At 45.0% G+C, this 27,659-nt stretch overlaps 2 protein-coding genes across 2 annotated transcripts in view; both read right to left on the bottom strand.

Annotated features, from left to right (window-relative positions):
• Positions 1-656: 656 nt before the first annotated feature.
• SNRNP27 (small nuclear ribonucleoprotein U4/U6.U5 subunit 27) lies at positions 657-15,599 on the bottom strand. The gene is made up of 6 exons (XM_063310959.1): positions 15,502-15,599; positions 14,118-14,238; positions 11,864-11,976; positions 10,940-11,019; positions 3,353-3,417; positions 657-1,985 (listed from the first exon to the last, which is right to left on the bottom strand). The coding sequence occupies exons 1-6, from the start codon at positions 15,536-15,538 to the stop codon at positions 1,931-1,933; spliced, it is 471 nt and encodes a 156-aa protein (XP_063167029.1). The 5' UTR covers positions 15,539-15,599; the 3' UTR covers positions 657-1,930.
• A 7,812-nt stretch (positions 15,600-23,411) lies between these two features.
• The window catches only part of ADD2 (adducin 2), a 57,971-nt gene continuing 53,723 nt past the window's right edge, over positions 23,412-27,659 (bottom strand). The window contains exon 15 of the mRNA XM_063311512.1: positions 23,412-24,435. Coding sequence (XP_063167582.1) covers positions 24,128-24,435 — 308 coding nt within the window. The 3' untranslated portion in view covers positions 23,412-24,127. The remainder of the gene's footprint in view (positions 24,436-27,659) is intronic.

Genomic DNA, 27,659 nt, shown 5'->3' on the forward strand with positions numbered 1-27,659 from the left:
GCCAGCCGGCGGAGCCCGTGCGCTTCTTCTGAGCGGCGGCCGGTTGCCTGGCCTGGAACTTGGCGCAATAAGGACTTCCAACTTCCCGAATTCCCCAGCCGCACATTTCAAATGTGGCTGGGGAATTCTGGGAGTTGAAGTCCGCACCTCTTAAACTAGCTAAGTTTGAAACACACCGTCCTAAATTAGCCCAGAAGTGTTGCTCCGACCCCAAGGATGCCTCTTGGGGACTCTTCAGCCTGAAATCGCTACCCTGCTTGGTGTGAAAACGGGCCCACTGGTATTTTAGCAGAGGACCGCATGCAACCGCATGCAAGCCCGGAAGGAGAGGATGCCTGGATGCCAGGCGGTGCTCCCCTGTACCCCACCCCGTAAAAGGAGGGAGCCAAACTAATTGACTGCCATTGCAGCGAATGCAATATGAAATACCCAAAAACAATATGCTGATATAAAGTATATCATATTTACATCCATATGTTATTACTGTATTTATTAAAAATATAGGTGCTATACGTGGGTACTAAAATAATTGCACAACTGGAGCTCCCAGCTATATCGGTTCCCAGGTTTTCTCCAGGTGGTTCTGTGTGCAAGCTCGTCCCATTTTAAAATGTGATTCTCACCAGTCTGCTTTATTTTTACGACATAACAGAAAGTAAGAAGAAAAGCTGCAAGGTTTTAATTGAAGTAAAAGCACCTGTACAGAATAACCTTCAGCAATACTTCACATTCCAGTAGCCAAAGCAACACCCTGAACTTCTTACGTAGGCTGTTGTCTGTTCATAACCCTTGTATCTGTTGGCTTCTAGGTTTGTCTGAGATGAACTTGAGTGTGGGTGGAATAAATCCCATTACCATTCTAGGTCAAAGGAAGCTAAGCATCTGATTTTAATCTGGATTATACCTCAGCTGAATTAATTACTGAAGCAAATACTATTCAATAACAGCACAAAAAAGAAACCCTATTTCTACCCAGAATTAAATCCTATTGAATGTAATAAACATTACTCCCTATTAGGTATGCTTGCCACTGCAGCACCGAGGATAGGTTTTGGTTAGGCCTTTGAAGAAAAAATTCAGTCCACATCCTCCTTTGTCAACAGCACCCACCACAGATACCTAAAAAGCACAAGCACTGTGAAATTCTACTGTGTAGCTTCTATCTGGTTTGAGATATAGTGGTTTGCAAACCGCCCCCGCAACCCCACAAGTTAGAAACCTTTTATCTGTCAGTCCTGCTTCTGGATTTCCATCATTATTCTTAAATTCTACACTAAACACACAGGGATGTAATTATGCAAATCAAATACTTCAAACAATGCCAGTGAATCACTGGAAGAAATTAAGGACATGATGCAGGCAAACAAGGGAATTAATTGAGTTCTTAAGTCAATCACATGGTGGTTTGAGTGCCCTCTGCTGGACAGAGACAAAGAATGCAGGCTTTGAAATACAGAGTCTGGCTGAAGAACTGAAGGCTCGAGAAAAGTGAGGAGGTGTCTGTGTTAAATACTGCTCTGCTAAGAACTGTCTGTCTTCCAGGTGCTACTTAGAAAAGAACCCAACAATGTAAAACTTAATTTCTGTAAACATCAACATATTTCAGGAACCAAAGCATTACCAATCAAATTTTGCATCCTGTGTTTTAGGAAAAAGTCAAGTCTACTTCAACTTTACTCAAGAAGGCAACCAAGCTGTTTCCTTTTTTAATTTAACTGACAATATTTAAAAGCAGAAACCTACAAATGTGGAATAGCAACATCAGAGAAATCGTTTTGTGCAAAACACACATTCGAGAGAAAAAAAATTACCCTCTCAGCCTAGGAAACATAACTTCAAGGAATTCTCCGCAAAAACCACCCCCTTTTTGAGTGAGAAGATGGAACCTCTTAGTCACGCAGAAGGGATTAGAGTGAAGGAGTTTTTTATCTCAGGCAATAAAATCCAAGGGCCTATTGAATCCACCTTTTCTGTTCATGTACTGCCTGCAACAAGAGAAACAAACGTAAGCAAAGTGTTCCGCAATATCCATCCCACATTTCTAAAATTTCACTAGGCACCGCTCATATAGCAGTATGCCATGCATTTTTTAAAATGGATTTTTATTTTAGAAACAGAGGCAACATTCGCAGAAAAAAACAAAATAGGTATGTTAAGCCTGATATGCTTAACAGTTCTAATTTCAGTTAAAAAAAACCCACCAAACCACAAAAAGTTTCTCTCTCTCTCTCTCTCACACACACACACAGAAGAGATGATTTAAGCAGAATCTGAAATAGCACCACAGTGCACAAGACAGATATACCAGTAGGTTTGGGGGAATATTAAATTGCAGGAAACATAAAAAATATTCAAATAGGTCAAGGAGACAACTCCACTTCCAAATAACCAAATAAAGACTCCAAGCTGGCTGGTGGCTGTATTAAGCTGACCACTCCTGGATGGAAAACAGAGAACAGGGAAACATGAATGGAATAAAGTGTCCTGGGGCGGGAGGCAGTTAAAACTCTGCATGCTGGGATATTTGGTTACAGATCCCACCCGCCACAGTACAGGAGTGTCTGCTGGATGGAAGACTTTCATCAAAATGACAAAAAGTGTTGTGCTGTTGCAACACAAATGCTGCCCCTTTTTTGTGTGTGTTTGCAGGATGTGATCAAAGAAGGAAGAAGCCGTCATGATGATGTGATCAAAGCTCTGCCTGTTTGTTTATGGATATCACGTATAAAGGTGAAGCTTCAATCACACCGTCGCGGCCACCCTCTTGACTTTTTTAACCACACCCTGCGGACACCCATCTGTGATGTTATGATGCACCTACTAAAGAAGCAGAGCTTACACCACGATGCAGCTTTTATCACCTGTCCCTCTGCTTGTGGATGCGTCTGCCAGAAAAGCAACCCACAGATACCAAATAAAAGGGACCCACGGATTGAAGCAGATCAACAAAAGGAAGGATAAAGGAGCTTGGGGGATTTTCTGCACTTAGCTGCCGAAACAGCTTGACCAGCCTGGGATGCTAGACATTTTGACTTGGGGAAGGGAGTTTCCTGTCTTATCGTAGGCAGAGGTGTTTGGGCCAGCTCCACAGACTTTTTCATCTGATTCAGTGGAAGACACACAAAGTTAATCTTAACTCAATTAATTTTAGCAGGTACAATTTATTAGCCTTTCATTCAGGAACTCAAGGCAGCCTTCCCACACTAACAGCCCTGTAAGGTAGGTTGGCTGGGAGGGAGGGAGCACGTTAGTCAAGCGATGCTGAGCACGCGCATCAGCTCTGCGCTGACTTAGGGGTGTCCGGGAGCTCCTGTGCTCAAGGGCCAACCTGTGCAAGGGAGTAAGTGCCAACCTGTATTTCCGTTTCTGTGAGACATTTACAGCGTAAGCATTTACAGATCCTTCTACTTTCTTGCCCTGCAAGACAGAGAAAAGCACAGTCACTTTCAAACAACTGAAAGGATAGCAACACTTGGCTGAGGGGAAAGAAAAACCTGAACCCAAAACTTTCTCCTCTCACCAGTTTCTTCCTCTGTTGGCAGCCCAACACGATTCAGTCCACGTGACTCCCAGTTCCCAGACTCAGGAGCAGGTTTGCAGACCGCCCAGAGACTGCGGAAGAATTTGCTTATAAGCCCCAGAGGAAAAGCAGAATAATAATGTAATTAAACTGCTTTGTTTCAAGAAATCGCGTCCCATTTTGTGTTTCTTTTTTAAATGCTTCTACTTTTCAGAACTCTGCCCACCCTGCCACAAAGCCAAACTTCCAGAAGAAGCAGGTCCAACTGGCCTCAGGGGACTCGCTTCCCGATCACCCTTCCCGCAACGAGGCACTGCTGCCACGGAACCTTCGCATGCCCAGCACGGGACTCCTCTCAGTCAAAGAAACGCCCCAGAAGCACCCAGATCAGGAAAAGTAAGTCTGAATCTGACAGATGACTTAATGTAGGGTGGCAGAATTTCCTGTTTAGCAATGGCAAGAGGAAGATGACCCCCCAACACCTCTTAAACGGAGACAGCGGCATCCATACAGGGGGTGTGTAAACAAACCTGGCAAGGTGGCACGGGCAGCGTCATGCCGCAAGTGGTGCTGCCTGGTTCACTTTTCTGCGGATAGATGACATCACCCGCCCATGAACTAAAGCTGGCACCACGACCCTGCACCTGCCACCCTGCTTTTTCTGACTCTCCCCAACAGATGCCACTATTGGGAGGGGGGAAGCAGCTTAGTTCAGTGCTGGCATTCAGAGTAACTGCAAGAGCTGGTCTGCATCTAAGCACTCAGAGCTGCTGGAAGTCAGGTGGCATATACATTTAACAGATGACGACGATGCACGATCAAGTTGCCCAGCGTGACTATGGGCTACTAACTGTCAAAGGCAGAAAGGCATGACAAAAAGGCAACCTCCACCCTCCTTCCAGTATTTGCTACCTTGGGCCAACGCAAGCGCTGCTGCCTGGTTCACTTGGAGCACTCCGTTTCACTGGCAGCAGATGCCTCCACTCCAACTGGCTACTGAGGCAGGGAGGCTCCCTCCCCTTCAGTCCTGAGCTCCTGCCCTCCAGCACCACTGTGTCCTGGGCCACCTGCCCCTTCTGAAGGGACCTTGGCCAGGGAAGTGCTGGCTTGTTTCATAGGTTCACTATTTTTTGTTTGCCTGCTGCATCTGGGCATTCTTTTTAAAATAAGTGGAACAGTGAAAAGCTGGCCATTTTTTAAAGACAAGTTCCGAGAATGCAGTGCTACGGCCCTCCTTTTTTGAACCAGGAGAAACTGATAAGGGCTCTGCCAGTTTCCCCTTCCAGGCAAGCGATAGGGAGAATGGTAAAAGAGCACGGGAATCCACCGACAATTGAGGCATTAAACAAAAGCCACAACTCAGAGCAGTTCCAACCTCCCAGGGTCTGTGGGAAACTCATGTTTTAAGGGCTTCCTTAGAACTCAAGAAGGTGGGAGCTAACCTCGTCTTGGGAGGTATGCTGTTCTAAAGAAGGGAGACTGCAACTGAGAAGTCGGACTCCATGGCTCCTGAAGCTGACAGGCATTAAGAAAAGGGATCAGAAGAGCGAGCTTGCCTTCCTATCTTGCTAGTTGGGCAGACACCACCGGGAGAAGGTGGTCCTACAGACAACAATTTCAGTTCTGAGCTCTGTAGGGCTTTAACGGTGACAACCAGCACCAGAAGCAAACGGTTAACTGTGTTCTGAAATATGCAGTTCAAAGGACTATTGCAATTTAAATATTCCATGCTAGGGATGAGCTGAATAGAGACAGAACCAGAAACAACGGGCTGACAGTACAGGGAAGTAGATTCAGGCTGGATGCGAAGACGAATGCCTGGTGGTAAGAGCTGTCCACAGTGGAACAGGATGCCTCATGATGTGGTATGTTCTCTTTCCTTGAAGGTCTTCAAGCAGAGGTTAGGCAGCAATCTTCTGAAATGCTTTAACAAATCCTGCACCAAGTGGGTGGTTGGACGAAATTACTGCCGAGGTCATAACTTCAAACCTCACAATTCCAACTGGCTGCAGACTTGTCAGCAAGTGTTAAGGGCGATGTGGAAAGAAAGCCCCCTGTAGCCGTGAGCTGAAGATACTAATCCACGCCCATGCCCTGGTCTCTCTCTGAAGTGGGACTCTCAAAAAACACCTGTTCAAATTTTGCATTAAAGAAAATACGAGCTAGGGACTAACAACCAAAAGCTCAATTGCAGCTAGGAAGAGAGCGCTCTTTTGCAGATTGTAACATAATCGCCACCCAGTATGCATGAAACCCTCTAATATTTAAAGCACAGCATCTTCTCTATGTACTGTTCAATAACTATCTTGGTAAGCTTTTTGAATCTGCTAGAGAAAACCATAAATGTTGTGTTCTCAAGATTCATTTGCAATCCCTACAATAAAAAATTATTCAGGAATAATTATTTGCCAAATTGGAAACATATCATGACCAATATTTCTAGATGGAAGAAATGCCAACTGTCTTCTGCAGTGATCAAAACCAGTATTTTACTAAGACTAAGTTTTCTTTATCAAATTATTCCTCTTCCTATTGAGAATAAGGCATTAAACAACTGGCATAGACAAGAAATGCATCACATATGATTTGACAAAAGGCCAAGGGTTAAATCCAAGAACTTGCAAAATTCAAGAGGGGGAGGTGGCCTAGCAGCTCCAAATTTCAAATTATGCTATCGTAACAGCTGCCTAATACGGATCTCAGAATGGGTTATATTTCTTTATGAGCCATCTTCTTAATGGAAGAAGCAAGCCTTCCACAGAGGCTGCCTAGATATATTTGGATCAATATGCACAGAAACGAACAGTTTTGGGGAGACTATTCAATATTAAGCAACTTACTGAATGTTTGGGATATATTCAGGAAAAGAGCAAGTCCAGACTTCCCCCCTCTTGCTTCCGTACTGAATGTTTATTTTTATGATGAAAAAAATCACTAAGAAATTTGCTCAACGGAGAGACAATAAGATATTATTAACTAGACAAAATGAAGATCTCTCAAGTCGTCAGCTACACGGTACTCTTCCACACTCAACTGGTTTCAAAACTTTCAAATGCGCAGCAGAGGAACAAGAGAATTATGAAAAAACGGGGGGAATATTGAGACTGAAGTTGACTGAATCTGAAGATCTTGTAACTCATAATATTGAACCTTTACTGGGAACAATTCATAATCTATTAGCAAAATATGATTTAGGACCTGACCAAGTTGAAGGCCGCACGAGCCAACAGATGCAAAATGTTAATACAGTGGGAATTTCAATGGCCAGGAATATTAAGTTTACCTCAAACATTATGCTTAGAGAGAACGGGTAAAAGTGGTTTTGTTGCTAGTACGTTATTCCAGTCATGATTACTACGGCGAGTAACTTCCTTCCCCCAAACTGCTGGAAATGCAACAAACAGGTTGGATCTTTCTTCTCTATGTGGTGGCCATGATGGAAAGCTGAACAATATTGGAAATTAATTCATCACAGAATGGAACAAATTTTGAAAGTCACACTCCCGTTTCAACCTGAGATATTTTTATTATACTTCGCTAAATCATACATGCCTTCAAAATACACTGAACTGGCCTTGAATATAACAGCCACAAGGATTTTATATGCTTTTTATCAAAAAAAAAAAAGGATCTCTGATCCCCTCTATGGAAGAATGGTTAATTAAATATGGGAATACGCCTTGATCTCTAGGAATCACTTCATGTTATTCAACTTAACCTGACGTACAATTCAGTCTTATCTGGAACCCATTTCCGTACTATGATTCTATATTTGGAATTGTGCCACCTCCCAAATTTGGGTTCTAGAGTTCATATTTTAATCTGGCATATAGTCTACACGTTATTTACAGTATCAATGCAGAGTTTATAATTAGTTTTATTCCTCCTCCAATTGATCTTAACTGAGCTAATCAAGTATTTTTATGCTTAATGGACACATGACCTGACTAGAAATTGGGCATGAAATGTCTACAGAGCTGTAGGTTGTTCATGGTGTATTAGAATAAATCAGCCATATAATACTTGATGGTTATTCAAGATTTGTTATCCACCTCTATTTTATTGCTTATACTCCCCCCCCCCCGCTTTTTTTTTGCTGTATTTTTTGTATCCTTTTAAATCCATTATTTGTACTGGTATAATTCCTTTTCCATTTTTCTTTGAAATTATATTAGTAATGAATAAATTTATTTATCAAATTTATATAGCTGCCCACCTCACACAATGTGACTCTGGGTAGCATACAACAACAGAATAAATAAATAAAAACAATTCAGGTGTGTAGTGCCCTTCTTAATTCTATCAGTGATTCACAATTATTGCAATAAGTATGTTAACAGTAATGTTATATATTTATGCACTATTTTAGGAGGATGAAATTCCATTTTAGTTAAACACTCAATTACTGAGTTAGTTAAGAAGTAGAGGGAGGCTACATCCTTGTTTAACCCCCTTCCTAATGGTTCTGATTACCGCAAACAAACTACTGAGTTACATCTTACACTTATATAGTTATTCTCACAAAATTTATAAACGAAAGTAAGGGGCAGCTGATTATAGTAGCTTCAGGTTTATCCCATAGTTAATATTTGAGAATGTGACTGAATGCTTGCTTAAAATGGAAAATTGAATTCTATACATATGCGTAAAAAAGCTGCATACAAAGGAGACTTTAGCATCCGGACATATTTATTCAGTGAATGATTCATTCAGCAACGAAAAATGAATGTGGAATGGCTGGAGGCATTGCAGACACTTAATTTGGTGAAGAGAAGATTGTGCGGAGATGATATGTATCCGAAGGGCTGTCAGTTGGAGACAGAGCAGAATTGTTCAGAGTTGTTCCAGAAATACTGTAATGGGTTTAAATTACAATGAAGTAAAAACTTCCTAATATCAACAGCTCTTCAACAGAGGAACACTGCCTTGGAAGATGGTGAGGCGGAGGTGTTTAAACAGTGGCTGGATGCTCATCTGATGGGGTAGTTGGGAGGGGTTGGACTGGATAATGTCTAGGGCCCTTCCAACCTTCCATTCTGCAATTCTGTCATCAACTGCACAGCACTATGACCGGCTCAAAGGCTAGCATGTCTGTCTGTTACAATGTATTTCAAGAGTCCAACCAATTAACAAGTTCCAGTACAGAGTCTGGCTTACGTTTTATTGATTAGGCTTGAATAAGCATGATTGGACAATAATTGACAGGCTAGTTTCCATGCCCTTCTTTAAAAAATAATTACTGTTAGGCCCCAATAATTTGGAATTGTAGCTGAGCTACCAATATGTATAAAAAAAGGTCAGAACTGGGGCTCACCACTTAGAATAGTTTTAATCAAATTAGAAGGGATGAAGTCCACTCCAGGAGCCTTGCCAGGTGTCAAATGATCGCTTTAGATACTTTGGAGACTATGTCTGGAGGCCATCCCATAGTAACTCGGCATTCTCTATTTGGAGGGGGGCAGGGGAGGTTATTCCTATTATATAGCTTAAGGAACTGCATCTCTCACATTGCTGCTGGGATATGGTCCTCTTAACTGTGATGGTTCAGTATTCAAAGAAGGGGAAACTAATTTCAAGAATAAGAGTTTGACTGCTAAAATTAATGGCTACCTTGCTTCAATTGCCAAAAGCCATTTATATTGTTTTTGATTCTGTATGACCTTCTAATGAGAACATGGCATTCACTCTACATGCTTAATAGTTAGCAACCAGGTCTTTCCTTGATTTAATGCACTTGTGGTTGCATTCTTGAAATAAATTTCCACTTGTCTGAACACTATTCAGGGTTTTGAAATATGGAGAAGGACCCACATTTGCTTATGGTATATATTCCAATGCTGTGATGTGTCTATACCTACAAAGGTCAGAATCGTACAAGCCATGGTATTCCCTGTGACACTTTCACTTCCACAGACTTTGAAAAAGCAGGATAGGAAAAGTATTGATGAACTTTGAACTCTGGTATTGGAGAAGATTCCTGAGAAAACCGTGGACAGCCAAGAAAATAACAAGTAGATCATTGAACAAATCAACCCAGAGTTCTCACTCGAGGCACAAATGGCCAGGCTCAGATTATCCTACTTTGGACCCATTACATGAAGACTGAGCTCTCTGGAGAAGGCTCTGATGCTGGGGAAGGTGGAAGGAAAGGGAAGAAGGGGACGACCAGCAGCAAGCAAGGGGGAGGGGCTCAGTTACGGTGGCGATGGGGGCACCATTGGAAGACTGAAGGACCAGGTTGGGGGACAGAACCTCCTGACACAATCTATCTTTTAAGAGTCGACACTAACTGGATAGCACACAGTCACTCAATCAGTTATTTACCAATTGTTAACAAACCCAGGAGTTCCTTGTGGGCAGTTAAAGTACCCTGGCCTGCTAGGTTTGCAGTCACGAATGCTCAGATCCGTAAAAGACGGGTGAAGTTTGAGGTCCTTGTAAGAGAGGAATTTATTTTTCTTAATCACCTAATATGAGAAGATATGTGTTTAAATTGGGCTGGAGTAGATTCTCCACAAATAACTTCAAACAGTTTTAAGCCAATGCGTGGTGATCACTGTCCAGGCAGTAATAAATCCTGAAAGTGTCCCAAAGACATAGCTACCAGGGATTTCTATATAGTCAAAGACTCTCACAGTGGTTTCTCACCGGTAGGTAAATTCTCTGGGACGGTTCCATGGTCTGCCCCTTTTAGAATGCTTTAAAATCCTGAAAGACTGATCCAGGCAGCCCTGCAAAATTACTACATCAATATACCTTTTGACTGGCACGCTACAATCAGGGAAGGGGTACCTCCCTTTGGTCAGGGGGCCATGGATGAATAATTTCTTTCATTTTGGCCTTCAAGGGCATGGGAGTGACAGAGTGACAACCTCAGAGAGCCTTTTGGGGTCTCACGTTTTGTTGCTGCTCAGTTCTAAAGCAAAACAGATACATTCATCATAGCAGGCTCGTTTTGCTTCATAACTACGGGAAAACAAAAAGCTGCAGAAAAGGAGCTGCTCTCTTCTGGTCAACATTAAAAGGGATCCCTACTAAGGAACTTGTAGTTCTGTGTTTAGGGAAAATGCACATATCCCCCTGCTCTTTGCACATTAATTTCAGGGAGTGGGGCACTGCCTTTAACTACGTGGAAATGTATTCATCAGACTTTCGGACCTGTGGTGTCTCAGAGGTATTGCTCAAACAACACACATAACCAGCTCTTTGCAACAAGAATGGCTTGCTCTTTTTTTAGAGCATAGCAGAATGTCTCAACAGTTGGATTCAGCACTCACCACACTGCATAACTTTTCTGTACTTCTGTTCAATCACAGTGCAGACATCCTTACACATCCTGCTTGAAGCTTGCTGCCTTAAGAGCCGACGTACAGTAGCTTATATACACATCTCAAAAATAAAGAAAAAAAATCTGCTTGCCTTTGTGGAATCAAATGATCCAAAGCCCATCATTTTCATCATTTCAATTTCTTCTTCTGTTTTGCCTTCCAGATCTTCTTCTGCACAAGAAAACAGGACAATGCAGGGAGACAAAATATCTCATGCCCAACCTGAGCAATATTTAAGATCAAGGGTATCAAATGTTCCTGAAAGCTCCAGGAGCATCACCACAGCCTCGTCCAAGAAAGGGATATTAGCAATTGGGCCTGAACCTCAGGATCTGTGGAGAGTCTTCTCTGTAAAGGTCACACCACCATCTCATTCAAGGATGGGGGATAAGTCCTCATTTAAAGAGGCACTGTCCACTTCCTGGGTCCATCCAGTCAGATTCTCCGAGTTAACTTTTAAGAGCACTGTGGGCAAGGTCTAGAAAAGCATTTGTTGGCCTAATCCCCACAAGCACGTTTTCCTCTTCCTCAGGAAACTGATCCCCAGACAGAGTCCCCATAAGCTCAGAAGTCGTTATACTAGGTCCACTGGGCTACACTGCTACTATTTTGTTTCTCATTTTACTAATCTGTATTTCCTGTTTAGGCTGCAAATGGTTTTTACCCTATACATGCAGTCCTGCAATTCTGAGCAAAATATTCAGAAAAGTGCTCAAAAAGTAGAATATCCCACAACAATTGTAATCAGAGAGGAATATGCATTGGAAACAAACACAGCTTTATTTACAAAAGATAAAGAATGATGTGGAAAGCTTTTAAGGCTTAAGTACAGAACATTAAGAATTAGCTCCCAATAAAGAAGCAGGCAGGCGCTGTCCTCTCTAAAAGCAAAAAATGGCCAAGTTGTCCAATACTGATTGCTCAAAGGCATCCCCGTCCTCGTACAATTCCGAAGTGCAAAGCAGAGAGATGAAACCAGGATCACAAGAGCAAGGAGTGCCACCTGTTTCATTACCTGTGATTTGTCGCTCTTTGCCTTTGACGTCTTTGCTGTCCTTCTTCTCATCATCTCGTCTTTCTTTCTGCCGGGAAGGAGAAGCAGAACTAGATCTATGCCGCCGAGGAGATCTACAATGTCAAACCAGCGCAGGTTTCACTTTAACAGCAAAGAAAATTATGAGATGTCTTTGTATGTTGAGACAAAATGAAGAGCTTTTTCATTATTTGCAAATAACTAGGAAAGGGTTGTTAAAACAGATGCAACAGATGCATGCTAGAAATAGGATTCTATCCTCATAGACAACTGTCACTGTTTTTTTTTTCCCTTTTACGTAGGGATGTGGCAGGAAAAAGAAAGGAGCTAGATACAGCAGCTCAATCAGTCTGTCTATCACACAAATGCAGTCCTTCTTGGGGAGGACCGAGATAGCACATATCGGGTCTGTTTCATCCTCACAACCTGAAAGCCAGATTACACTGAAGGTTAGAGGTGGTTGCACAGACACCCGCTGAGTATCAGAACAGGGATCTCAGCTCAAGCCTAGTCCATGTGAGTTCACATACTCGCTGCTATACTGTAGAGCTACACATGTGCTTTGATTCCTGGCGAGGACACAGTCACAGCCAGGTTGTTTTCTTGGCAATAACATGCAAGTGCTTTGCCTAGTGCCTTCCTTGGGGACGCTTTTCAACCTCCCAGTCTAGCCACACTAGGCTCTGATCTCCCACCCACACCCTAACCAGGCCCTACTCTGATTAGTTTTGAGTCCAGGCAAGATCAGCCCTGCGCTGCCACCCGGCAAGACAAGGAGCATCTGGCAAACAAACAAAACCTTTACTTCAGTCACTGACCAGCATAGAATAACATAAGAAGTATAAAAATTTACAATCATTCCAGTATTGACAGTCTAGACTAAAAGCTTAGGCAAAATACATAAAAATTAGAATTACAATTGTATCACTAAGCTCTATATAGAAATCATAAGTAGTTTATAAAATTTATTATTATTATTAATATAAAAAGTAATTTAAAAAGAGACAGTTTGGTCTAGTGGAGAAGGTGCTGGGCTAGAAACAAGGCGACTGACAGTTCTAGTCCGGCCTTAGGTGTGGAAGCCGGCTGGGCCAGTCCCTCTCTCTCAGCCCAAGCCACCTCACAGGGTTGTTGTTGTGGGAAAAAAGGAGGAGGAAGGAGTATTAGGTATGTTCGCCACCTTGAGTTATTTATAAAAATAATAAAGGCGGGACAGAAAATAAACAAACAAATAAACAAATAAATAAAAATTAATGCAAAAACTATGTAAACTATAAGACAGCATAGTGCAATATAAAATAGTGCGATATAAATTTCTTTGTATAAAATGATATGGAAAAGTAACTAGCAAAAATAGAGCATCCTTGTAGAACTAAACTTTGCATGTTGTAATTAATATTAAAATAATCATCTTGTAAATTATCCTATCCCTTTGTTTTGGTTGTCAGACCTATATTGTTTATTTGTGGGCAATTATAAATATCAGTTAGCTATGCTATCAGGATTAACCAAAACTCTTATAATTAAGAGTACAGTAAATTGTTAGCCATGAAACCAAGCAATAATTTCCAATTAGATTACAATTTAATAAATGAACAGATATTAGAAAAACAGTGATCATAGATAAGGGGGAATAAGGATTGTTGGGAGCTGGTAACAGGACATTATCTCTGAAGGCAGGTGTGATAACCCCGTATGCATATTCTGCACACAGAAAAGGCTTGCGTCTTGCTACAAGTCACATCCAAGGATGCAGCTTTCTACTTGGAACTTCTGGCTACTCCAAAACCACCTTCCTCTAAACTGGTGCTCAGACCTTAATTTGAGTATTTCTCTACCATCTTCTTCAAACAACACAAAGGAGACTCTTGCAGATGATGGAAGAGAGAGTAGTCAAAAACAAAAAGGGACGGAAAAGCTGCCTGGCCAAGACGTGGCGCCACTTCCCCATCTTTCTGTCCTTTTCTCTTTTTAAAAATAAACTAACTGGTAGGAGAACCTGAGTGGGGCTGCACAATCCTTAAAGTTTCTTTAGAGAGATAAAGCATTTATTTAGAAGATAGTTTTGATGTTCTTTTTCAAAATTTATATTAGATGAAGTAAATAACTGTGCTCCGTCATCATTTCCCAGAACACTGGAAGTGGGCAGGGCTATTCTCCTTATTTAAGCAGCCTGGTATTCATGGAACGCGTTAGCCGAAGACTTAGTTGCTACTACCCAATGTCACTTCCTCACCTGGATCGCCGTCTATGTGGAGAACGAGAACGACTTCTCCTCCTGTCTCTCTCCCGAGATCTTGATCGCTCCCGTCGCCTCCTCTCTCTTTCACGGGAGGTGGATCTGGAACGCCGACGTTCTTTTGCACAGAGCAAAACAACAGATGTAGTAAGTCATCTGGATCAGGGAAGAGGGATATTTCTCCTAACACATCACACCCAAAATACTGTAACAACTAAAGCAAATTTGGTTCTACAGAGACATTTCCCCCCAAATCTTTCCTAGATTATGCTCTTAAACCATTAAAAAATTATAAAATATAACAAAGTCTTTACAGCAGGAACATGCGACACTTTCAAGCCAAAGGCCCCACTTGACTTTTAAATGGCACACCCAAGGCCACATTCAGAACAACTCAGCAGACAGTTAGGAAAATGGTCTGTGCCTAAAGCTGAGCAAAAGGTCCCTGACTGTGCGCCCATGCTTCACAGGCTGCTCCAAAGCTAAATAATACCTTTTCCCCCCAAGTTCCATGCTTTTATTCTACTCTTCTTCCATGAAACTTACAGTAGCATACAGTTAATTCCAATTTGTCTTGCTTTACAGTAAGCAAGACATATTCAAGGGAAGAACACAAAAGGTATTTTGTCATCAATTGTGATGTGTCATTTAAACCACTCTATATCCTGCAACTTTCCTTTAAAAATTTATGGCAGTAGACCTTAACAATGCTGGAGAACAGATATTGGTCATAACCCTGGATTAGCCTGGGAAAGAAAGCAAGGCAGCCTTTGATAGTAAGACTAACAAAACTTGATTTTAGTATTATATAGAAGTTAGTAACTTTCATATGGAAATTACAGGCAAATGCCAATCTTCAAGTCATTTCAATCAAATTTATTTTGATTTACACCTTAAAGCAAGGGTGAGGGAATGGGAACAGAGGGAAACTCGAAGGCCTCTGCTGTGCCAGATGAAAACAAAACGCCACGTGGAAGGCACCCTCCTAGCAGCAAAGAGGCATTCCATTTTCTCCAAACCAGACCGGCCTTGAGAAAAATTGGGGAGGGGTATGGAAGCATTCGAAGGAGGGGTCTGCACTGCGAAAAAAGGCAGGGCACATAATGAGCGACAGGAAGGCACATTCCCACTAAATGCTCTCCGACATTATATCCGATTTCCTCAGGGGTGGTGAGGTTCAGGCACCCTCTGGGGTGCCTGAATAAGGATCCCTGCCTGAAGCAGAGGGTGGACTAGATGGCCTCAAGGGTACCCTCCCACTCAGCGGAAGGAAGAAGCCCAAGAAGCCAAAGTCCTGCAAGAAGGCGACCTTGGAGGACACCCCAGAGGAACCTGTTCCTCCCACCGCCCCGCTTTTTATAGGGCTGCCGGCGAGGCTCACCCCTCCGCGGGGGCGACCTGGAACGACTGCGGCCCATCGCGATTCCTTCCCAGCGCCCGGCCGAGGCGAAACGCGCTTCCGGCGTCTGCTTCCCTGAACTTCCGGTGGGGCGGCCCGCTCCCCTTACAGCTCCGGGGAGAAACAGCCTCCGCGTCGGAAGTTCCGGTCAGGGAATTAGTCCGCGCGTCTGATTTTGCGGGGCGGGAGCAGCGGCGGGTTTACTTTGAAGTAAACCTCGCGGCCCGTTGGCTTGACTGGGCAGAGGCAAAGCCCTCCAGCTGGGACCTCCTCGTCCCTAATTTCCAACGCGCATGCTTTTGGCTGAGCTCGGTGGGAACTATGGTTTTAGGTGACTGGAGGGCACCGTTTGAGGATGTCTGATTCTTCATCATCATCATCATCACGCCTTTTTAATATATAACTACAGTGGCGATATGCCCTGTATTTTAAAGGACAGTCCTTTATTTCAGAAAGCTGTTCTTTATTAGAATATGAGTTTTTGTAGTCTTTCTTGGTTTTGCTCTTGAATTTTTCTTTGGAAAGCAGTTATAAACAATTACGTTTTTTATCCTTATGAGCCTTTCAGATTTGCCCATTTTTCAGGTTTGTCTTTAATTTTTTTCCAAGCAAATATGGTCACTGTATATATAACTCAAGGCAGTGAACACAGCTAATACTCCTCTTTTCCCCACAACAACCCTGTGAGGTGGGTTAGGCTGAGAAAGAGGGACTGGCCTCAAGTCTCCCAGCCAGCTTTCATGCCTAAGGCAGGCCTAGAACTCACCATCTCCTGCTTTCTAGATCAGCACCTTGACCGCTGTACTGAACTGGCTCTCGGTTTCTGCCTCTTTCCATCAAAGCCCCAGAGGATGTCCTGGGAGGAGAGTTCCAGCATCCACAAATTACTTTTCCTAAGATGGATTGTTCTGGATTTTCATGGTTTGAACTTGATACCACTAGGAATTCTCTCTCTTTGGGCTGTAGCCTGGTTCCTGTACAGCCTTTTCATTGACCACCTTAGCCACAGCTGGTGGAAATGGAAGTTTAAAGCTTCCAGCAGACACCCAAGTCACCTCCTGGGGAGATGCCTATCCAGCTGCCATGGCAAATGCCAGAGTTAAACTTGGGGATGGTTTCAGGTCCTGTTGCCACCTCCCATGGTCCCAAATGATCAAAGGTGTTGCCAACACAATGGCCAAGAGGTGCAGCAGGGTGTAGGGCCTTGTTCATAGGCTACATTTCTAGCAAGAGTACATAATCCCCTTAAAATGGAGTGTTATCAAAGTATTCAGCATTTTTAAAAGCCCCCCACCCCGCGCCCGGCCCCGCAATAGTTATCCATTTTGTAGCTGGAATATACTAGTGGAATTTAACTTACTATCTAGCCCACTTGACGTTCTACTGCTGAGAAAAATATAACCTGGAGAATGGGATTTCCACCAGTAGTCTTTCAAAACACTTTTGTGGGCCTGATATTTTAGCCTGTGCTGGTTAAGCACCTCGTGCTGGCTCATGAAAAACAGAAATGTCCAAAACAATTTAGTATTCTGGTGAAAGTTTATTGGTATATGCTTTTTTTTTCTTTTCAGAGCAATCAGATGAGACGAAAAGCTGTTTAAAGAAGTCTCTTATTCAGACATTTAGCAATATTTGTTTGGCCTAGACTTTTGGAGCCTGGGGGCAGCCACCACCACCTTGGCAGAAGAGTACAGTTGCTTTACTACCATTACATGGTCAAGCAGAAGAGTGCACAGTCACCTGTAAGGAAGAACATGCAGCAGCAGCAGCAGCAGAATGGCAAAGCGGCACCATTGAGAAGGCTCAGCTGCTAACTCACCAAGTTCTTTTGAAGATAGCAAATACTCCAGTGTTTGGAAACAAAGTACAGTACAAAAAGGAAGATATGAAGTTGCCAGGGAACACAAAGCATCAAGAAATAAGTTGCCAGTCTAATTTTCTCAAGAAGTGTCAATGTACAGAAAGAAAAATACATGGTTTCGTGGAATAACGGACCGAGAGAGGAACCTTGAGTTGCACAAGGGCTTGGTTGATAACTTCAAAGGTGGACTTCACAATCTCAGTCAAAGGCCAAACATGGGGGCTTTATTTACAGAGGGCAACGTTAAATAGCACTTAAAGCAACGATTGTCAGACACAGACATTTAACTTTTTGCAGCTCACTTGACACACACTGTATTATTATTATTACATTTGCTTCTGTCTGACAATTGGGGGCAGGGTGGGGGGTGAAAGACTTCCAGGGTGCTCCTGTCAGAGCTGGAAAGCGTTGCCCACTGACTCCTGTAACTTTCTGGGCCACTTTTTCTCCTCTGTGAAAGGCCGCTTGAGCGGAGCCAGGGGTTGAACTCAACTCAATGGACATCCAAGGAGTGGAGACCAGCCTGTGATTCGGCCTGCTCTCCATGTCAGTATGCTGTGGCTTGTTTAATAGCTGAGGTAAATTCCAAAGGAGCTGAACAATGTGGTTGAAGAAGGAACTGCCTGCTACAGACAGATCAATCTACCAGCAGTTCTGGTTTGATGTTTTGTTAATCATAATTTCAGCAAATCTATCACTGCCTTTTCCTTGTTTTAGACACACGGTGTGCTGTTTTTGCAAACGCTCAACATCCTTGTTGAGATGATCACCTTTACCTCAAGCGATGTATATTCCACAATCACACTTTTTACAGCTGTGAAGAGTGATCTGGGGCACAGTATCTTGCACTCTGGAAATCGTATGTCAAGTGTTGCTAAGACCCATATATAGCCCGTCATCATGCTTCCCTCACGAGTGGCCTGTGCCCCCTGCCCGCCTTGCCCACTTCCAGATCAGCAGTCAAGCCCTCCAAGATAGTTCCGTTGGAGCAAGAACAGGTGTTGATGGCTGGAAAGCCTCTCTCCAGAAGATGGAAGAGGCCCAGGCTACGAGCCACTGATGGAGGCTCTTAGTGTAAGTTCCAGTGCGAACAAGAGCAGAAAAGCATTACTTCTTCACTTTGGATTCCTTGCTTGGATGGAAGAGGTCTTCCACTGCCACCCCCTTGGAAGAGACGTAACTCTTTTCTGTCCCTGCTTCCCTTGAGAAACCCCACCCATCTTTTCTGGATTAGAGGGAATGCCGGCAACCAGCTGCATAATGCAGCAGTAATTGGTTCTTTCAGAATTATACACTTGCAGAGTCCTTCCTGCTCACATGAAATAAATGCTTCTGGGAACAGATGCACACTTATAAATGAACAATTGCTGAGTTGACCTTTAATTACATGGTGAGGATAGGGGTCTAACTCAAGCACCCTCTCTTCCAACTCCGATAAAGGGAAAGGGGATGGGTTTGGTATTTAATTACACATTTAATTGCTTGTTGTTTCCAAAGGGGGCATAATCCATCAGAAGCTGATTTAGTGTAGACGATGCTTGAGGAAGGAAGGCTACACAATTTGGGTGCCTAATTGGATTTTTAAAATGTTCAGGTATTATGGGCAACGTTGACTACTTAGCCAGATTTTTTGCTTTGAGAAATTATGCAGATGTCTGGGAACTGACATCCAACTGATTGGGAGACACAAGCTGAGCTGTATCAAAATGACAGAGCACAACTGTTAAGAGTAACAGAAAGATCCAGGTACGGAGCTGTAATCCCATATGGCTTTGAGTTGTTTTAAGCAGAGAGGAGAGTTTCCAGTTGGCTATGAGTAAGACTTCATGTGATTATCTCTCAGATTTTAATCTTCCCACCACCTTTGAATCTGTAGCTTATCTATGCTGTGTTTCTTAGAGCCCATGCATCACAAGCCTGCCACCAAATGAGATGGGGAGAAAACCCCCCCACCTTCAGGAGCCAGTTCTGCTCTCCCAGCACAGCTACCCTTATTTAGCCCAGCCTTGCTTGGCTGCTCCGTTGGCCTTGGGGGCAGATGGCCCAGATCCCATGCAGCCCTGGTCCCCCAAACCTCCTTGGAAACAGGGAACCGCTTGCAAGGCTGCTGGGAGCATTCTGACAACAACACCCACTCCTCCCCTTGTTTGGAGCTCTGGAGGGACAAGGGGCTCTCTCAGCTGCGCCCCTTCTTCCTCCAGGGCCTCCAGCAACATCCCTTGCCTCCGACTCCGCTGACCTCTGCAAAGCCACAGGAGGCAGCAACCATGTTGCCGGGGCAATTGCGAGAACGTTGCAGGCAGCTATCCAGAAAAGAACTGCATCTTAAGGCCTTGCATTTTTGCAGCATTCACTTTACCATCACTTAATAACGATAAAGGTGATGAAAAAACCCATTCCTCCGGTTTACTCAGCGGCAGCATGAAAAGATTGCTGCTGCCAAGAAGCACAGACCTGAATTGATCCAAGAGATTGTGGAGCCCAAGTCAGAAGATCCAAAGAACAGTCTTGTCCCCTCTGAGTGCCAGGGGACAATCCAGCAAGTACTTTACTTGCTTGATTTTTGTGCCATTTTTCTGTTTTCAGTGAACTCAGTTTTGTTTAAGCCCAATGACAAGACTAAGGGCTGTGCCAGAGCCCCGGTTCATTTTTAAGAGCATCGGAGTCCCCGGTATTTAGGTTGGCCTGGCATTCCCTCCCCACCATTTCAGGCAGGGTTGTTCTTCGCCAGACTGCTTGGCAGTACAACCAGGGGCTTTGATGGCATTTGTTCAGCCACTCAAAATTTCCCACTGGATTGTGTGTCACTCAGTGTCCACTGCCTAAGCTGTTTCATCTTTGGAGATGCCATTGAAGCAGGGAAGTCAGAAAGGAAGGGTGCAGGGCTTGCTTTAAAAATGTGCTTAATAACTAATGATTTCTCAGCTTGTGCCCTCCGTTCTCTCCCCTTTAGTGGAAGAATGGGATTTGATACTCGGTGTGCACAGCCAAGTGCCCAAACCTGCTTAATGGAACAAGCAGCAGTTATTCAACCTACAGAACTGGCGAGCTGGCCAGAAACACCCAGGCCCATGAGGAATGTGGTCTGAAACATAAGGGGCGTACAGAGGTGGGCAGTGCAAAGCCATCTCTGCCCCTTCCATAGTGGATTCTCTGTACATGTATATCATTAAACTACTTAACAGGTTTGGCTGGTCTGTGGAAGCACCAAAATACAGAGAAGCTTTTTATTTGCTAAACATCTCCAGTTGCTTACTTCGCATATTCTGAATTATTAACTTCTCAACTTCCTATTGAGAGAGGGAATTTGGTCCTTGTTACAAGAGAAATGAGCTGCTCTTCGCAAAGCACCAATTAAGTTTTGAAATACAAGGAAAATCTGCTCCTACGTTGAGTTCAAGCAGGAGGAGGGTTGGCTATTTCACCACCAAATTGCATTAAACCTTTTTGCATGTATGTGTGTCTGCACAAGCACACATACGAAAGAAAAGGAGTAACATCAGCATCTTTGCTTGCCTCAGGTGAACTAGTTACCTTTTAGGGATCTCAAGAGCTAAGCTGCCCTGTATTTTATCTCAGGACTTCCTGTCCCTATGCCTGCAACGATTTGTAAGATTTTAGGTAAGTAGAAGAACATTGTATAAGAACATGAGAAAAAAATCAGGCTGAACTGGGCTCAAGGGGGCTACCCACTCATTCGCAGCATTGCTCAGCCAAATGCATCATGACATGCTCAAAGGAGGGCACAGAGCTGATGGGGTCCCCCTTTTCTGTCTTCAGCATTTGCTACTCAGGAGAAATCTCTTTGTATGGAGGTTCCCTTCCTTGAAAAAAGGCAGCCTCCTGTAGGGGCGTGACCCGATCCTGTGACGATCAAATCTGCAAAAGTACCTGCCAGCCTTTTCTTTTGCTCAGTTTTAATCTTCAGCTATTCAGCATCCTTGGGTGACACCAATCTCAAGGCATAAAGCATGGTCTGTAAAACTTGCTTCATGTTGCAGGAGGCTGTTCATCTTCCACCCACTCTGGAGAAATAGAAGCTGTTGTGGGAAACATTTAAAGCTCCTTATTACAAGAATAGACTGGCACAATTTGTTCAAAAGGAGCAAGGCTTCCTTTCCCAGATGATGCTGTTAATCTCCACCTTAACAATAAAACACTAAGCTGCAATTTTTTTTTTAGCACCCTGGAACAAGCTACGTGAACGCAGGCGGCCACCTGCCTTGTCTTCAGCATGTCATTTCAAGTGCTGCCGTGAACCGGTTCTAGGGGGTGGTCTGTTTCTGGAACTGCACGGTTCTCAGAGACAGGCTGTTCCTAACTCGCAAACAACTGAGCAGCTCTGCTAGAAGCGGCCTGCAAGCAAGTCGAGGGGGTGTCATTCTTAGGAGGTTCTAGGGAAGAACTCATTCTTTAAAAATGGAAAAGCTGCTTCCAATGGGGCAATCTAAATGAGAGCCACACAGCTTTTGGGGGGCTGGGGAGGTGAATCATTCCTTCCATTTCACCATCCATTCACTCACCCCACTGAGTTTCCTTCCTGCAGAGTCCGTCTGTGTGTAAGCAATTAGGATCTGCAACAAGAATGATGGGGAACTACTCCCAAAGTCCCTGTCTGAAGAGGGCAATCTGCACACAGCACTGAGTGTCCCCAGTGTGCCCATGACTCTACCAGGCCCGCTCCCTCACCTTATTTTTAGACTAGGAAACAAAGCAAAGCAGGAGGTTGATCTCCTGCAACATGGGCTCAGGGCCCTGCGTGATCTTTACGCTGCTTTGTCCTCTTGAAATAGAAGGGAAACAAAAATGGTGGGTGGCTGGAGCCCAGCCTTTGTCTGGAAGTGAGCCCACCTGCTTGGGCAGGTGGGGAAGACCGAGGAAGGCTGGGATGACAGAAAGCAGTCTAAGGGATCAGCAAGGGTTGAGAAAAGCTCACCGACTGACTGGTCATGCCCATCATGACAACCATTTTGTGAAAGCGCATGCAAGATCCTTCCGAAGTCTCTATTGGGGCAAAAAGGTTGGAGTCCTCTGCTCCAGACTGGCTAAGGAAACAAAGGCTACATGAAGCCTTTACTTGAGATTTTGAACAGTTTTCAAGGATGATCTTTCTGCCAACTCCAGACACCAGGCTGGCTCCGCCTGCTGGTGCCATCAAGCCAGACACATACAAAGGGAAGCCCCGATCCACCCCTATATCCCAGCCGAGCGTTTACGGGTCATGCTAAAACACCACGTCACTTCTATTGGGAGCAGTGAAAGGCCATTTCCGCACACAGTACATATTCTTTAAAGCAGTATACGATCGCAGCAAACTTTATCATCACTTCAGTAAATAATTTACGCATGACAATATCCCTTAACAGTGCAGTGAGAAATTATTTCTACAAGCTTTATCCATTGCAATTTCAGTAGTAGTCATTGCTATTACATGAGCTATTACTGGCAGTGTGTGTGCATGTGTGCAAGTGTGTGCGTACACATGTGTTCTTTGCTCTTAATATTCCGGATGGACATAGCAGCACTCATGTCACTGATACGGAGTAAGAGCTAGATGCAATGCAGTGAACTTCAGAGATTTGTTTTCCTGTTCCACTGCGAGGCCACTCTCCGGAGAGGGGTTTCGCATTTCCCTTTCAGTGACAGGTCAGAAGAGACTCGGCAGTGTGCCTGAGATTGAAAATGGGCCACGTAGCAAGGGACTTGGAGACAAACTGCTGCCTAATCTGGCACCTTCTAATTGTATCACAATTCCCATCTATCCCAGCTGTAGATGACAAGTTGGGAAGGTTGATCTACATAACTCAGAACTGGCACTAACTCAAGGCGTTTTGGGTGCAGAAATCCAACTGGCGTGTCCCCAGCACTCATGGAGCACACTGCATGATCTTTTCACACCTGATGCACTCACACAGATTTGCTTCTGTCCATCCTTTGCAGGGGGACTGCTCAGGGGAGGTCTCCAGAAGATTGCATCCTCCCTACTACCCCACAGAATGGCAACCATCCTCTGCCATCTGTGGCTCTGGGGGACCACGCACCAGTCGTGTGCTGCCTTACAATACAACACCTGATGCTCTGAAGGCATTTGGGGTCACCCTGTTGGAGATAAAGGAGATCGATGGTGCTGGAAGGCTCCCTGGTCAGATTCCCCCGCAATACATTTCAGGTTTCTCTGGCAGCCGTGCTGCGGTGAAAATGTCATGATGCTTCTGAAGTTCAGAGCAATTTTCATCGGTGCAGATGTGGCCACTTAACCAGTGTAAAAACCACCCCAGGCCCCCATGGGTGCAGGCCGCCTCCTGCTTCAGGACCACCCGTGCGCCTTCAAGTAGCCCTTGGAACAGCACTCCACGGCTTGACACCTTCGTGCAAGAGAGCAACAGGCTAGAAGTGGCTAATGGTAATGTGACACACACCCTCTCCCTCCCACGCTGAACTTAATATGCCAGAATATTTTTCTCCAGTGTGGCTGTAGCTGTGGATTCACAGACTTTAGTGAAAGAGGGAAGATGCCTTAGATGCTTCTCGTCTTCCCCGAGGGCTCAACAAGGCAACTCCAAGAGGAACACCATCCTGGGCCGCGTTCCTCTTCGGGGTACTTTTGAAAGACGTGCTGTTGCCAGGGGAAGTCTTCCCCATTATCCTCGTGGTGTCGCAGCAAGATTGGAGGGAGCAGCAGAAGGCGAGAAGAGGAAGGGGAGAAGAGGAGAGAAGAAGAGGCGGTGCGTGGGAAAAGGGAAGGCCTCAGGATTCTGCCTTCTCTTTCTTTTTGCTTTTTTTCAGAAAGGAGGGGGCCCGGAACTTCTTCTTCTTCTTGGAAGGGGACTTGGAAGGGGACCCTTCGGGGGTCATGGGCCCACTGGTGACCGACTCGGTTTTGTCCTTTGGGCCCTCGGTGGTGTCTGTGTTGGTGGTCAGCTGGCTGATCCCTTTGCTGAGGTCCTCCTCAACAGTTCGGTCCTCCTCTTTCCCGTTGACCACCACCTCTGGCTCGGCCTTGTCAGCTGTGGCAGGATCAGCGGGCACCTGGGCGCCACCCGATCTCTTCCCGCCTTTGCAAAGGAAAAAGAAAGGAGAGCTGAGCGTTTACTCCGAGCATCTTGGATTTCTCCAAGGAGATGGAGCTGCACAGAGAGAATACAGCATTGCAAGCCCGAAAGGCAGAGTGGAGATCCCAGTCAGATCCTTGAGACTCTGGGCCTCTCGTAGGCTTTCAGGGTAGCTAAGAAGATAAAGGGGATGGAAAAAGCTGTGCTTGGAGCAGGGGGGGGGGGTTTTAAAAAAATCAAGATGGTGCCTGCACTGCACAAACCCACATAAAAAGGAGCCGGGCTCTGATCCTGGGGTCCTGGCTGCCATCGTGACTTTTAACTCTCCCCACTCCCCCACGGGCACCACTGGTTTGGACGAGCAACGGGATGAAATACAACCCAGACCAGGCTAACACCGGCCTCCCCAGTGCTCCTCCCACTCAGCTGACGATGGGAAAAGAGCCCACCGGACCGGCAGGGTGGCTGTGCGGGGGAGTCGGGGGTCGATCGGAGGGATCGGCAAAGCCTCTGGACAGCAAGGTGCACTCCATCCCGGGAACACATTTCATTATCTCCTGAGTTGAGGCTGCAGGTACTTCTTTTTTTTTCTTTTTAAATATTTTTTTTTATTAATTATTGTTCAAGATTAATTAAGGCATATAATGCAGATACTTCTGATGGTTCTGTCCTCTGGCGGATGAAGCTGAACTCTTTCTTAGAACCTGCCCCTTGTGGAAATCCTGCTTGGTCCTCCTCACGCTCTCCGCCAGCAGGCAGTTGGGTGCTGACATTTTCAGCATTCCTGCCCGGAGAATCTCCACCTCCCAACGTATCCCCCCATGGAGGGCTGGGTTTGGGTGTGAGGGGTTGTTGGGGGGCTGCATTTCCAAAACAGGACAATGAACTAGGTGGAGCCTAGATCACCAACTAGATGTGTTTTAAATCAAATCCAATGAAAGCTTCCGTATGTTTCATAAACTTCTCATTCTGTCACATGAGACATTAGAACTTGGCAGCCCTTTTTGCTATGCCCACAGCTCTGGGCGGGGGGATGCCCCTGGGTGTTCTTGAGGCCTCAAGCTGTGCACAGGGTTTCACCAGTGCTCCTAGGGGTTTGCACTGCTGCATGTTCCCTGAATCAGCACAGCTGACAAGCAGGTGAATCTCCTGCTGCTACTGGGGGCCGAGAGGCTCTTTGCCGGAAACCATCCGTTCAGGTCCCAGCGGATGCAAGATCTTAACTGGGGCTTCTGAACTTGAAGCCTCAGAGCTATGCAGCAGCGACTGGTTTCTCCCTAGGATTAAGACATGTTAAATGGATTATCGATGGCCCACAGAGCAATGCTGCACATGGACTCTCTGCGAACATTCAGGAAGCTTGCACAATAAGAAGAGAATGCCTCTCCCCATCCACACCAGGCTCTCCATCACTCAGTTTAGGTAGAAAACTATCTCAATAGATCTGCAACTTGCTCTGAGGTTCAGTGAAGTCCAGGTCAGGACTAGGCAGCTGCTCCAGGTGGCCTTGAACTGGGGAGCCCCTGAAGCTGCTTCCTTCTCCATCAGTCATGGAACTGCATAAGCATTTTCAAAAAATGAAAAGAGAAACATCTGGAAAGAACACCTGTCATTACAGGCAGTTCACCAAGCAAGTAACGGGTTCTTCCAGGAGGAGCACCCAGGTGGGGCTGTTAGATCAGTTTTCCTCGACCTGGTGCCCTCCAGATGTTTGAGGGCTTCAATCAGGCTAACCAGAAATTCTAGGAGTTGCAGAGGATGCTGGGCTGGGGAACGTTACGTGAGTTCACCTGGGCACCATCTCCTTCCTCTTGCTGCAGGTCTCCAGAACAGCTGGCTGAGGCCATCTCCCCCCTCCCCAATGTTCTGCAAGCTTCCTGCATGCCAAGGCAGGTCTCTACCAGGATCATCACGCCCCCACAATCGAGGACTGGTGCATCCATCTTCCCACAGAGCCTTTAGGGCTCCAGCAACCAGAGGACTTGCTCAGCCCAAAGATGGGTGACCACAGAGCATCCCCCCTCCCTCCCGTGGAGGTAGCTGGAAAGGGAGAAGGTGGCCTCTCCGTACTTACTACAGTGACAAGTATTCAGAACCAGAGGGAACTCCTTGGATGAAAGCAACACATGGAAAGAGAAAGGGAGAGGTTGTGGAGACAAACACGCCAAACACAATGCAGCAGAATGAGACAATGGCAAACAGGGAGAGAGAGAGACACACACACTAACACAACTCCCCCTCCCGCCTGAAGGAGCCACAGAGTCACCCAGACCAGGGGCTGCCTAGGGTCACATGCCCAACCCCAAGAGGCAAGGAAACGCAGAGGGATGGCTGGGCTTCCCCAGTTCCTACGGATGCCGGTGGCTTCCCCGATCCGTAGCCTTGCTCTGGACAAGCAATGACCAGCAGGAACATTCTCCATCTTTTACTGCCGGTTCTCATTCAGCCCGAAGAAGGAATTAAGTTTTTCTTCTGAAGGACGTTTTGAAGTTTTGGCAAACTTCTTTTGAGTGGAGGGTGGTGCTCTTGCACTCCTTTAGGGACAGATATCCAGAGGGGTGGGGGTGGATGTTCTGCATTTGTGGAATGCTTCTCCAGCCAGCAACTGATCCCCCCCACTAACCCTTGAGGGAAGCTATTGAGGGAACTCTGCTGAAGCCTTACCACCAGCTGTGCCCTCAAGAAAGGCTGAAGGGCTTCTCCTTCTGCTGAAGAATTGGGAGGACCAGCCACCCAGCCCTCCCCCCATACATTTGGGGGAGGCTTCTAGAAGGCCTGTTGTGCTGAGCAATGTGGGCATCCCTAGGCTGGCCAAGTGACATTTCACATGATGTTTGTGACACCCCCATGGCTTCTGCCAGACATCTAAGTTGAGCTGTTCTCCAGAGCTTAGAGTCAGGAGCGTGGAACACTTCAAAGCAGTGTTTCTCAAACTTGGCCACTTTTAAGATGCACGGACTTTGACTCCCACAATTCCCCAGCCAGAATCGTTTATACTTGTTGTGATGAAGGAGGGAAGTCACTTCTTTATATATTTCTTTTCTTTTTCTTTACTATATTATTTTTTTTCTATTTTTTTTGGACCTCATTTTTTCTTTTTTAGTTTGTATTAGTTTTTTTGTTGTATTTGTAATTTTTAATAAAATTATTATAACAAAGAGAGAGAGAGAGAGAGAATTGTCCAAAAAGTCAAGATGGCAGCCACAAATCTCATGATTGAAGGTGCC

This window comes from Candoia aspera, chromosome 9, assembly GCF_035149785.1.
Source record: "Candoia aspera isolate rCanAsp1 chromosome 9, rCanAsp1.hap2, whole genome shotgun sequence".
In the NCBI taxonomy this organism is placed as follows: Eukaryota; Metazoa; Chordata; class Lepidosauria; order Squamata; family Boidae; genus Candoia; species Candoia aspera.

What these genes read in the sequence shown, in the direction of transcription:
- SNRNP27 (XM_063310959.1), bottom strand. Translation starts at nt 15,538, where the DNA reads ATGGGCCGCAGTCGTTCCAGGTCGCCCCCGCGGAGGG. An exon ending in CAGGTCGCCCCCGCGGAGGG is followed by an intron (nt 14,239 to 15,501) that starts GTGAGCCTCGCC and finishes TCTGTGCAAAAG; the next exon opens with AACGTCGGCGTTCCAGATCC. An exon ending in GATCATTTGATTCCACAAAG is followed by an intron (nt 3,418 to 10,939) that starts GCAAGCAGATTT and finishes TCTGTCTTGCAG; the next exon opens with GGCAAGAAAGTAGAAGGATC.